Source organism: Linepithema humile, chromosome 1 (assembly GCF_040581485.1).
Source record: "Linepithema humile isolate Giens D197 chromosome 1, Lhum_UNIL_v1.0, whole genome shotgun sequence".
Classification (NCBI taxonomy): Eukaryota; Metazoa; Arthropoda; class Insecta; order Hymenoptera; family Formicidae; genus Linepithema; species Linepithema humile.
This window is the reverse complement of record NC_090128.1, coordinates 30,947,320-30,960,929: the sequence shown is the minus strand read 5'-3', so window position 1 is coordinate 30,960,929 and position 13,610 is coordinate 30,947,320. Positions and strand designations below refer to the sequence as shown.

General features: G+C 32.5%; 1 protein-coding gene across 1 annotated transcript; it reads right to left on the bottom strand.

The window, feature by feature from the left end:
• Positions 1-956: 956 nt before the first annotated feature.
• On the bottom strand, positions 957-13,541 carry LOC136998135 (F-box only protein 21-like). Its single transcript, XM_067350478.1, has 8 exons — positions 11,773-13,541; positions 10,443-10,615; positions 9,102-9,365; positions 8,511-8,970; positions 8,273-8,400; positions 7,976-8,147; positions 2,247-7,804; positions 957-2,095 (listed from the first exon to the last, which is right to left on the bottom strand). Exons 2-7 carry the CDS (start codon positions 10,598-10,600, stop codon positions 7,664-7,666), a joined length of 1,323 nt encoding a protein of 440 aa, XP_067206579.1. The 5' UTR covers positions 10,601-10,615; positions 11,773-13,541; the 3' UTR covers positions 957-2,095; positions 2,247-7,663.
• Between the last annotated feature and the right edge of the window lie 69 nt (positions 13,542-13,610).

Here is a 13,610-nt window from a genome sequence, read left to right as displayed (position 1 = left end):
GAAGACATGCGTGTTGTCTGGTTACATTACCCAGACAGCACGCATGTTCAAAATCGAGACATAAGACGGCTTAAAGACGTCATTAACCCTTAATCCCGACTCATGGGTCGTTTTCGACCCAAGCGAAATTTCAAAGTGCTGTAATTTTTGAAAACGGGTACGGAACGCGCCATATCCCGTACCTAAAAAAAGTTATGCCCCCCGAGGACCCGCCTACGGAATAGCAGCGCGCCAGTCCCCCTCAGGTCGTCACAGTGAGCATAACAATCTCACCGCGGACGCAAACGACCCATGAGTCGGGATTACGTTGCCCATATCAGCAGATAAATTTTTTTCTACTTTTCGTTTTTATGCGTTTAATATCATCAAAAAATCGTAAAAAAAGGTCTCATACGCAAAAAAAAATTGAAAAAATTTTTTTATGTAGTTTTTTGAAAAAATGGCATCGAGAACGTCAGAAGAAGTTCTGAATATTCTGCGGCCTTGGGAAAATGTCCTGTATTTTGGATCTGACGACTCATATATACGATATATATATACGATATATATATATATGATATACGCATTTCATGCTGTATATCTTGTTATCACAATTAAACGTATCATCACACACTAAAACATTGTTCTGTTATTAATTTTTACCCACTTTACAACAAATTTATTCATTAAAATCATTTTTACACGCGATTTTAGTCATTTTTACACGCAATTTTAGTACCCAAATTTTCGCCATTTTGAGGTTCAAAAATTAAGCATTTTTTTTAAATACAATTTTTTGTACTATTTTTTTTATGAAAGGTGTTTCTCCTACCTTTAATTTCTTTTTTTATTTTTGTCGATATCTTTATTTGGCTTAAAGTTATGATTTTTTAAGTGAACAAGTGATTTTTCCTTACGTACCTTTATTTCTTAATAACAAACTATATAAAAAAATAATTTTTATCGAAATATTATGATTGGGACTTCAAGTTGAAGGTTGAAAGAAGCTCCATGAATTTTTTCAGATTTTTTAAAGCGTTTTTACTGATCCAAATAACGCAAAGACGCAAACGACCCATGAGTCGGGATTAAAGGTGCCGAAAAGAACAGTCGGGATTAAGGGTTAAGACGCTTTTTAAACACGGTATCTAAAAGACGTTTTAATGATGTCTTTAAGATGTCTTATGTCCCGATTTTAGACATGTGTGTGCTGTCTAGGTATATAATACAATTCTTAAACAAATACAACTGGAAGAATTAAAAATTGATATATTTTACTGACAATTAATGTATTACTTTACGACGATCTCTACAGAAATTATTATAATAAATTCAAGTATAAATTAGAGTATGAAAAATGCATGATCAACGAATTTTATAAGAAAATCAAATACAAATAAAATATTTATAAATGCACTTATTTAAATTGTCGATAGTTTGATGATTATAGAAAAATCGATAATTAATTCATAAAATCGTTTTACTTTATAAATTTATAAACATAGTTTTAAATTGAAAACAAAGTACACTTAAACAAAATTTATAAACGTATTTAATCAATTTCAAAAGTGTAACTTTCTTATCTATGTGACACATAGTTTTATAAACATATTTATAATTTATAAACGTAAAACGAATTATACGTCCGGAATAATTATACGTAAAAGGACATGCCATTTTTCTCGTGTACTTCAAATTATTTGAATCGTCAAAATTAATAATGCCATTATAGTTGGTTGTAATGCTATTTGTTGCGTACTGTCGTACGATATCCACAGTTATCCACGGAAGATTGCATCGAGGACGGCGTGGCCGAGAAATAAACACTTCTCTTAAGTTTTAAATATATTTATTGCACTTTTCGACAAAGGACTTATTTATTTCACGTGTTGCAATGCAAGTAAGAAAACGGAAGTCAGGTAGTGACGCTACCGGAAAGCGCGCGCACTCGCGAGCCATCGTGGCAATAACAACAGAATAGCGAAAACGCTCGGTCGCTCGCGTACGGAGAAAAAGCGCGAGTATACAAAATAACACAAATTAAAATATATTGTTCGTGTACCATACACTACTTGAACGTTGTTATCATTGTTCCATTGTCAAACTTTGGATAAACCTATGTATAAATTTTAATATTTATTAAAAAAAATTGTCTGTTCATTGCTCTTCTCATTACATATTTATTAAATTAAATGCGATTTAAGAAAAGTAAAAAATTAATTATACACAGAAATATTAACAGTAATATCAATAAAACATATTGTCACCTGTTTTTTTCAGTTTTGTTGGCTTCCTGAGGGTCCAGCTATGTCATGCGTTCTCTTTGCAGTTGTCAGTCTGTCCGGATGTGTAGCTGCAATGTGACCATCAAAATACCATAATGAAATGTCAAGAGATATTCTACTGTTTGGAAAATTAATACATTGCACCTCAAAATTGCTACTTTTTGTACAGTATTTCCATTCCCAGCAGTCTTTATTGTAATTCGATGAGAAAACGTAAGAAAAATGGTTACGATATAAGTGATTTATTAAAACATGCCTAACTGATTCTCCATTAAATAAAAAAGGCAAATCACAGAAGTAACATTGTAAGGTAGCAAATTGTAAGTCAAGATACTTGAAATATTTGAACGGCCATTGTTGCCCGTATATTTTTTCGTAATTATTTATTGTCACATGCCTTTCTTTTACGTGTTTAATAAAGTTTTTCGTACTGACGTAACAAGAATAAAAGTTGTAAGATTTGCACTTTGCTTGAAAAATTTTTAAATTGTAATTTTGCCGCAGTTTTTGCGTGCCTTTTTTGAAATATTTCGTTGCAATACTTTCGGATGACTTTCAATTGTATGACATGACACATGAGAATAAATATCAATGGTTATGCTTATGCAACAAAAAGTACACTTAAACTCTGTAGTGTCATCAGTTATTTGTATAAAATATTTCATTATTCAATGGTCATTTATGAAATTACTTTTTTTTCCATAGAATGCTTCTGTGACAGGTGTGTCGTTGTAGATTCAGGAGCAATTGGAAATTCACCACACATAAGACATTCTGAATGTAGTTTGTCGTTATTGGAATCATACAAATACTTAAAATATATCCATGGTTTTTGATTTATATGTTCCTCTTCCCATTTAAGTATTGCTTTATGTTCTGTTTCTACATGCATAAAAAACTTTAAACTCTCATAATTACTAAATTGATGGTTGCAATTTTGTAATTTGCATTTTGCTTGAAAATACGGCTCTTCAGTATAATATTGCCACATGTTTTTTTGAACTTCTATAGTTTCCCAATTCCTAGCGAATTCTGACGAAAGAACAATGTCGCGTGTTTCTTGCTCATATCTTAATTCTTCCGAATGTTTATTTATATGTGTATTTAAGCTTTCATAGAAAAAATTAGAAATTTCGTCGGTACACTCGGTACATTTCACTCGAAAATCACTAACTCTCTTACAATATTTCCATATCCAATCGTGAAATACGTAATTCTTCACTTTGTTAACGTGCTTCTGGTGTAAATGAGATGCTAAAGATACAAAATTAGATTGAAAATTTTCACGACAGAAAAAACATTGTGAGGTGACAGTACCGTTGTACTTGAAACATATCCATGGCCATTCTTGTCTTTCTTTAGTCTTTCTTTGTCTATCTTCGTAGTTGAATATTTTACCATGCACAAAGCGTATATGTCGACGGCGTATATGTTGAGTGATGTATGTATATTTTCGTCTGCAAAACCTACATTTGCTTCGTAATCCGACACTTTTTCGTAATATTGCCACACGTTTTCTTTTGTTACAATTTCCCACATTGTGTCCGTTTCTACTTGCAGGACGCAGCTAACTGAATACGGTACGAGAAGACGAAGAAATACGTATGGTTTTCCATTTGAATGTAAATATTGATACGTCAATCGAAACTATGAAGTCCAAGTCATGAAGAAGCGCTGTAACATTATTCCCAGTTGGTATAGCAGTTATTATCCCGCGAAAATGATATCACAGCATATTATTTACACGAATAGTATCTTAAAAAATAATGCAGAACTAATTATTTACATCTCAAATAAAACTATTTGAGATAATAATTATATCAAAGAAATGCGCAAATACAATTTATTGAACTTATTGATGCTGTTACATTATACTGTTACGTCCTGATAGATGTAGAATTTTTCGTTGAGCTCGGCGATCGACGTAAACGGGCCTGACCGCACGAGCCGAGCGGCACGTTTAGGACTTGCGACGGGTCAGCGACTGGAAGAGTCGTTTTTACTCCGTCAACAAGTCAACCGCTCGTGGTTCCCTTTTTGGCTCAAGGAATTGAATCTCTATTACCCGGGACGGAACCTTTGTGCGCAATTTGAGAGAGAAGGTGTGAGGGGGTGACGAACGAGGAGGGTGTGGTTAAATGAAAAAGAACAAAAGTTTAATTTACTAAAGACAACATTTTAATTTGATTAAATTTATAATTAGGATACAAAACTTAATTCTTAATCGCAGGTGTTAATAATTTTATTCGTGTATTCTTTACAAGTGTGTGTGTGTGTGTGTGGATTATTTCTCAGGGGAGAGGACTAGGTTTAAGAAGTCAAACCCTGTGAATACAGGGTGAGGAAGATGCGGAGGAGGCTCGACGTATTCAATGGTGGTGGCTTCGGAGTTGACGGATATGTTGTCAAACTCCGGATCGTTATGTGGGAGTTCCTCCAGTTGAGCCTCTACTGGAGGAGGGTGGAAACGGACAGGCGAAGGGGGTCTGTACTCCAGGAGCTCTTCTAGGATCGGAGAAACAGACCTGAGGGTAGGAAGTGGTGAAAGGTCAAGAAAGGGTTGAGGAGATTGTTGAAGAGATTCCTGAGGAATCGATGGTGATACAGGAGGTGGGTCGGTTTGAGTGCGTGTGGTTATACGAGAGTTACTACGTGGGATGTGTCGCCTAATTCTAACGGGTCTTACGGTGACCCTCGCCGCGTATCTAATGTATGGTGGGAGAAATATAGCTATGCAGAGAGCGAATGCCGAAAGGTCCGAGCGGTTCCGACGATTATTGGGTCGCGGCGAATGTTCAGTTCTCACTGATAAATAACACAAAAAATTTTAAACAAAATAGGGACGGAGCACATAATAAGAATAAAAAGAATACTAATGAGAAGAAAAATAAAAACAAATGAACTAACTTACTCGTTACAGGATAGTTTCGGATTGGGTTGAATGTGTATGGTGGTTTTGAACAGGCGCCCCGTTGAGGGATGATGTGTAGGCGTCGGACCTTTTTGTAAACGTGAGGGCACTCTGCTGCGGGATGGTGTCGTCAGGGTGATGGACCCTCTACTTGAGATGCACCACTTGGTCGCGACAAAGTATCGACCTTTTTTTATTTCGCGGCCCGAACTACTCGAAAAACTGTCTGAAGGACTTGGCAAAACTTGTTTGATGAACTGAGTGACTAATTGTGTATAATTGCGTTTGGAGCCACCAAAACACGGGTTTTTATACCCTTTCCTTGGGGTGGATCCATTTGGAAAATCTTAGGTTTTTGAAGCGGAGATCGAATAGGAATTAGTCTTGTGAGAAGATTTTTAATGTGGGGGAGGGTGGCGTTATTTTTAGCTAATAGAATTAGGTTTAGGTAATTAAGTTACTTGGAATGGGGGTAGGAAGAAAGGGGCCCTAACGAATAAGGAATAGCGTCGTTTCGGGTCCATATGCGATGGGGGTAGGTTTTTGAGGTGGCTTAACTCGGTTGGTGTTAATTAGTATAGGTGGGGTGCATCTCAGTGTCTTAAGATCTAGGTGGGCGTAGTCTTTAGACCGTACGACGGAACGAAGGGTGGTCTATAGAGGTGCTTGTTCCGATTCCCGGCTTCCGGATTGGAGGGTTGAAAATCGGTGTATGAGTTCGCGAGGCCTTGGGTCACTGATCTAATAAATTTGACAGTTTACGACTGTCGCGTAGCCCTGGGGTCGCGTGGAGAGTGCGATTAATGCATCTTGGTTTCCCAGACCTACTGAACACGTACACCGTATCAGGTGTCATGCCTTCTAGGCGTGCGACTGTGGTCATTGCCCGATCGTCACTCGGTAAAATCCTATCTACTAGAGTTCCCGTAGGCGGAATCCAAGTATATGGCTAGCTGGTGCCAGTTTTTATTTCTTACTTTAAACATCTGGAGTCGACTAAAGACTCCGGTTACCGCAAGTTTTGACTTTTATGATTTTTCTGACGACGATAGGCACGCTGACCGACCAAAGATATTTTCAAATATCTATCCCCCTTGCTTTTTTTCTCTGTGAGAAAGTTCGAGCTCATGGTGTCTCGTGAGAAAAACAGCTCTGGCGTTATAATATTTTTTAAGAGTTTTTGTTGGTCCCGTGTTTACTAGGTCTGGTATTTAATAAAAAGAAAAGAATCGTGAAGTCTGATCAGGACGTAACAATACATACATAATACATTCTATATACATAATACATTAATTGGAAGAACATAAGTATGCATATGTAGTTCTCTACTTTGTAATGTATATACAGCTACATTTGTAATGTATATATGCGTGTAAAAAGTTAAAAGTTTATTGGCACGTGTTTTCTTGATTGTATTCTTTTTTTTCTCATTACCTAGAGTTTTGTAGTAAAAAACAAAGTAACATAAAGTAAAAGAATTAAATTAATTATAAATAATTATTTGTAAAGAAATTATATTCGATAAATATTGTAAATTAAAAACAACAAATAAAAAGCGCAACAAGCTTGTAACCTAAGCATTTGTCAACTTATTAATCTATAACGTTATATTATATTTTGGATTGTAGTTAGTAATCTTTAATTTTTTAATAAATGATGTCATTACTTTTTTAACGTATTTATATGAATAAAAGATAATGACACGAGTATAACTGATTATAACTTGACAAATAAATCGACAAATAATGATTTAATTTCTGTTTTAGTACAAATGCGTTTTGCCAGTCATGTAAAGTAGGCAAATTTAGAATTTAAAATGCAACATTACTTACTACACAACCTAATATTATTTCTATATCAGATTAGCAAGTAATATTTATTTGGTATAAAAAGATATATACATATACGCACACACACATGTTTATGCAATAAAAATTTGGATTTTTTTAAATTTTATATGACCATCATATCAATAGTGTTTTCGAACGAAGCATGTTTGATCCATCGTGGATCAATTAATCACTATTTTACTATTAGCGTTTTCGATTGACTCAAGATTGATTAATGACGTTATTGCATCGTCTTCACCAATAAAGAACTTAAATTCATAGTAAAATAATGATTAATCAACGTTGGGTCGATCAAAATCCGTTTAATCAAAAACGCTGCATGCATTTATCTTTTATTGGCGGAGGTAATACAATAAATATTGAGTCTGGGGTCGAACACGTTTCGATCGAAAACGCTATAATATTAATTGTGACAAATTTTTTGCCGCATAATATAAGAAACAATGTAAAAAAAATAAGAAAATTTTTAGAGAATAAAAAAGAATGGTTTATTTACGTTTTATTCCATTTATACATAACGGAACTTATAAATGTGCGTGCGTGCGTGTGTGTACATGTTATACACACCTTTACATTTATTGACACGTATTTATTACTGAGATTGAATAAATTAATCTCATGCTGTCCATATATACGATCTAGATCATAAAATGCGCTTTAATTTGTTCTCTGAAAAAGTCAAATTCCTGTAACAACCGCAATACAATGTCATATTTATTTTTGCTATTTCTTTTGGCTATTATTGCTCCATGCTCCAACTTGTTTATTAGTGGCATGATCTAGAAATAAAGATTATGACATAAGCAAAGCTAAGATTGTAAACTTATTTTACTATTTTTTTCTATTATTAATGAAACATGTTCCATATTGATGTAAGACATATTAGCTAGCATCTCCAACTAATTGTCGCCTATTAAGTTTATTGTTATAAAATATAAATAACTACTTACCGCTAAACGACATTTCTTCTCATCTTCAAACTCACTACGTAATAATCTCAATTCTTTGGGATGCATTTTTGTAGCACTTATGATCATAGAACCGTCATTACTACTCTGCCTGGATTCACAGCGCAAAACGTCAATATAAAAACATTCTTCATCTTTAAGATTTGTGGTAAGACTGTAATTGATGAAAAAGTTATATATCTATATATATATATATATATATATATATATATATATATATATATACCTATATATGTATGATAAGAATGAAAATAAAAGCTAGCATTAAATTATACTTACAATTTCGGTCTCCAGCATAAGAAACGAAATGGAAAAGATGCTAAATCGCAGCGCACACCAAGTCTTCTCGCCACACTGTGAAATATTATTGCCAGAGGTAGTCCAGTACCACATTTATTTTCTAAAACCTGTTTAAAATCACAAATTGCAATCAAATATATCAATATTAAGACAAAACAAGCATAGGGCTGTGCTTATAGCATTAAGTATTCATAATGTAATATAATTTTTAACTTACGAAATGTATAAAGAAGTCTTTTGGAGTAAAACTTCTCTTACGCTCCTGAGGCCATTTCTTATAATTCTCATAAGAACTTAATTTATTTTGCAAAACTTTACATAGACTCTCCAAAATCTGTCTTCCTTCTGTGCTATTCCAATGATTGTCATCAATATTATTGTATTTCCAAAAGGAAAACTGCTCGGCTGATATTGAAAATATTGGATGCGCAGGATATTTGTTTTTAAGATACTCCAATACCTGCTGCGCAATATTATCCAATGACGTTTTCATATACATGTAAGACATATATTCTTGGGAATGATCGAATTCATAGCATTGTGCCAAAATAGTGGCTGCTTCTTCTAAAATCTGTTTTTGCTTACAGTAATTCACGAATTTGTGCCACTTGTTTTTTAAACAATAAAGATGCAGGTACGAAAGAAACCTGTGTGCTTCATATTTCATACGAAACTCTCTATATATAAAACATATTTTATATTTAATATTTAAATTCTAATATTAATTGAATATACTATGTATAAATATATATACATATACATATAAATGCATTATAATCTGCTACATTAACAATTTGTTAAAACTTACTTTGCAGGTAGTATACGCAACTTTAGCTCATTTACAAAAAAATAATAATTCATAAAATATGCGCCTTTATCTGGATCAAACAGTGAATGAAAATTCTTTAAGCCAACATCAAATGAATCATCTTTGTAATAGCGATTTTTGGGCATCAGCGACATGTAATGCCGTAATTGTTTCTTAAATTTTATACCTGCTTTTACTTGTTCTAAAAAATTAATATTTTTCTTGCACAGAAGTTCATCATATTCTTCTCTTAAAAGAGGCCATCTAAAATTAAAACAAAAAATACATTTTGAAAATTATACAATTTTACATATCTTACAGTTTCTTCATACAATTTTGCGAATTTATACAAGCTGGATAAAGTCATTATAACAGAAATAAAAATTTTACAACAAAGTTACTATAAATGTCAAATTTTAAATAAAATAAAAAAATTTGGAGTGGACTTCCGAAAAATTATCACCCCCAATTTGGCTGATATTCAGCCTAAATATTTATTTTATCTAGTAAATAATATTCCTAAATGGATTTTCGGCGCAAATGCCTTCTCTGCCCCCAACCCCCCTCAAAGGTAAAACCGTTTTTGTTAATTATTTCAGAAAGTATTTATTGTACGGACAAAGTTGTTAAACAAAAAATAAGCTCTACAAATAAGATCCTATACATATTTTATTTTACCTAGCTCCAATATTTTAGTCATTATTATCAAAAAAACTTGTAAAAGAGGAGAGGCGGAACTCACTGCATCCACGCATACACTTTACAACGCGAAGCGAGGTTCCACGTGGGTTTACGAGTTTCTACGCAAAGCAAGATTCAATTCAAACCCTATGTATGAACTGTATGAACTGTATTTATCAACATTGAATTGTATTGTTGTTTCGTATCAACACTTTCCGAGATATTTCGTGAAAACGGTGTTGATACTTAAAAAAAACTGATTTCACAGTTTTTTGATAATAACGACTAAAATATTGGAGTTAGGTAAAATATGTATAGGAGCTTATTTGTAGAGCTTATTATAAAGCTTCATTTTTTGTTTAACAACTTTTTCCGTACAATGAATACTTTCTGAAATAATTAACAAAAACAGTTTTACCTTTGAGGGAGGCTGGGGGACGAAAGGAGCATTTGCGCCAAAAATCCATTTGGTAATATTATTTATTACATAAAATAAGTAATTTCGCTAAAAATCAGCAAAATCGAGAATGATAGCTTTTCGGAAGTTTATCCAAAATTTGTTTAAGGCAAATAAAATAACATGATTTGCGTATTACTCAATTTACATCATAAATACAATAAATAATACTAGTTTACACAAAAATAAATATGAAAAAATACCTCTGATAAAACTTCTTTCGCCAAAGTACATTGTCATTGATTATGTTGTTAAACCCCTTGCATGTGCGAGCGAAACTCACAATATCTTTAATGCTGACGTTCTCTTTACATAAGATGATATTAATCACCTCAGGGGGTAGAGACATTACTGTAGCCATTGCGTAGATAATTCACTAAAGAATGAAAAAAAGAACTTGAAAGTTTACAATAACAACAAATATGTTTGATATTAAATTTGTATAATTTATTTCTTACTGTAATAAAAAATGGGTAAAGTATTAGTCACTATAATAGAAAACATACTAAAAAAACAATTGTAACATAAGATTACAGTTTATATACTTATATGTATTTAATAAATTGTATGAAATACATATACGTATTAGGGGTGGATTTATGTTTTTGCCGCCTTGGGCTGCAAAGTTTTTGTTTTATAATTTTTATTTTATGTATTTATGTTATATCTCATGTAAAATAAAGAATGTTTCAAGCGTAATTGCTTCTTACAATTTAATATTAACAGCCTGTGTTACATTTTTTTACATAACAGATATGTTACATTTCAGGCTTCCCTCCCCCCCCCCCCCAATTGCACTTTTTCAAATCTGATAACCTTTTTTTTCTCATTTTTTTTTCCTGGAATCGCACATTTTTTTTCTGCGACGATTCTGCCGCCCCGAGCTATAGTCCATTCAGCCTATGCCTAAATCCGCCCCTGATACGTACACATATTTATAACTTATACTAATTTAGTAGAATATTCAGTGAATGTTCTTTAGATGGTATTAAACATCTTCTCTGAGTATTCCTGGATTATAATAAAGAATATTTTTTCAACCTATCTGGAATATTTAAATTGGTCTCATTTGAATGTTCTATGAAGATTTAAAAAACATCTTTTAGTACATTGAAAGAATATTCTAATATTTTCAACAAATATTTATAAAATATTTATAGAACGTGTTTGTGTTATTTGGGCAGTTATCACAGTTAAAGCAAATTCTGATTTAAAGAATCAAATAAAACGGTAAGTTCGGTGTAAGGTGTATGCAATCCACGTGGCAGGGAACGATTATTAAATCAACACCCTCACTTTCAATATTAAGTTCCTATGTATGCATTGGAACAATAAATTTCAAATTGAGATAATAAATTAAAAATAAATTAGTATTTAACTTTGCCATATATCCAAATTTAATGTTTAACAGTGGAAATATCAGATTGATGAAGACCATTTAAATCCAATTATTTTTCGTATTAATTTTTTGCATGCTACTATTGCTCCTTCGTAATTTTAAATTCGGGGAAAAATTAAAAATTATGCACATACCTCGGAATTGGAATAATTTGCTAAACCGTATTACACTCCGTATTACACTCCGTATTACACTCAACACGTGGAATAACTATGCGCTCCAACGTTACGTTCTAGACGATGTTGACTGCTAGAAGGACAAGTAAAAAGTGAAAAGAGGGATGCATTCGTAAAACCGTTATACTGTGACTGCAAGTTTGGTATAGGAAATCAACCAATCACAGTAAAGCAGCTCGCCGGGTAGGTTGTAACAATGTGCATTCCGCACTGTTACTAAGAGCCGATCGGGTTCTACGTTATAACACCCCCCATCACTGGAATGCGGCCATACAATGGAGCAGAAGCGACAGGTAGCTACCTGAGTGAAATACCGAGTCGCTTTTGTTCAATTGTATAGCCGCATTCCAGCGATGAGGGATAGTAACCTAAGTAAGGGTAGTTACCTGAGTAGGATACCGAGTCGCTTTTGCTCAATTATACGTGTATTATAATTTGTATTATTTTTCCCACCGATCCTGTTAGATTTATAAATTCCGAGAGCGCACTCCGTTCGAACATATTTATTTTCGCGCTACCATCGCTTATTAAACCGATTTGTTATTCTCAAATTATCTGGACTTAGAATATTTGCAAAATTTTTATTATCTGGACTTAGAATATTTGCAAAATTTAGTTGAAAGTATGCCAAGAAAACTTCAAAAAGTTATTGCAACTAAAGAAAATCATATTAACTATTAATTAGAATAATATTATTGTTTCTTTAAATTAAAATTCTATATTACCTTAACTGGCTTTTTTATTTCGTTTTTTATATATATGATCTTTTAGAAATAAATAACATATTAAATTAAAAAATTGATTTTTTTAAATTAATAACATTTAATTATTAAATAAATTTTCAATTTTAGTTAAAAATTTATAATATACTTTTTTTTTATAAAGCAAATTAGTCTTATAGATGAGGTGGCTTTTTATTTTTGCCAGTCACGTTATTTTCGCCGGTTATGACAGCTCTGCGTCCTATTAAGCCTTAGTCAAAGGTTAATGCAATACTGTCGACTGTACCTTATTATTAAATTTTATTTTGCATATATCCATCGGCCACATCGATTGTTTTCTCCAAATGTTAATAGTTCGTCGGCTACATCGATTGATTTCGCGGAATATATACGCACTTATTGTATTCAAAAGGTTAACGCAATGGACTACGTCTATATTATTTAAATGTTTATTTAATGAGATATATTGTTTCTTACGGTAAAAAAATTTACTTATTCTAAAACCAGTGTAGTTTTTTATTTAGAATTATGTAATTTATTATGTAACTAGCTCATATAACTAAAAATTATTAATAATTTTCTATTAGATATATACAATTGGTCTCAAAATTCTTATTTCCATATCATATTTTTGCGTCTCTTAATGCAACAAATAGTAAAATAAATAAGAGAATTTACTTTTACAGACCAATGATTGCTAATAATTTGAAACACGTAGCATTAATGAAACTCGTGGCATTAATGTTTCACGATGACAAACCGTTAATTATTATTTAGATCAATCAATTGTTTTTTAAATAGTGAATTTATAATGTTCCTGCATAAATAGTGAGGAAATAATTAACATACGTCTTTTATATAAAAATGGGTAAAGTATAAAGATGAGCTATTAACTAGTGTCACGCCAGTCGCACAGGCAATCACGTAAGTTGGGTTCCAGAAACTCATTTAAATATTAACATTAAAAATTAAAAAAAGAAAAGTGTGTAAATATAAAACGTAAAATAAAGATCATTTAAAATATCTGCAGATTTGCTGATTGTATTGGGACTTTGTTAACCAGTGAAGCAAAAT

What these genes read in the sequence shown, in the direction of transcription:
- LOC136998135 (XM_067350478.1), bottom strand. Translation starts at nt 10,600, where the DNA reads ATGGCTACAGTAATGTCTCTACCCCCTGAGGTGATTAATATCATCTTA. An exon ending in TTGCGTATACTACCTGCAAA is followed by an intron (nt 8,971 to 9,101) that starts GTAAGTTTTAAC and finishes TTTTATATATAG; the next exon opens with AGAGTTTCGTATGAAATATG. An exon ending in AGAAGAAATGTCGTTTAGCG is followed by an intron (nt 7,805 to 7,975) that starts GTAAGTAGTTAT and finishes CTTTATTTCTAG; the next exon opens with ATCATGCCACTAATAAACAA.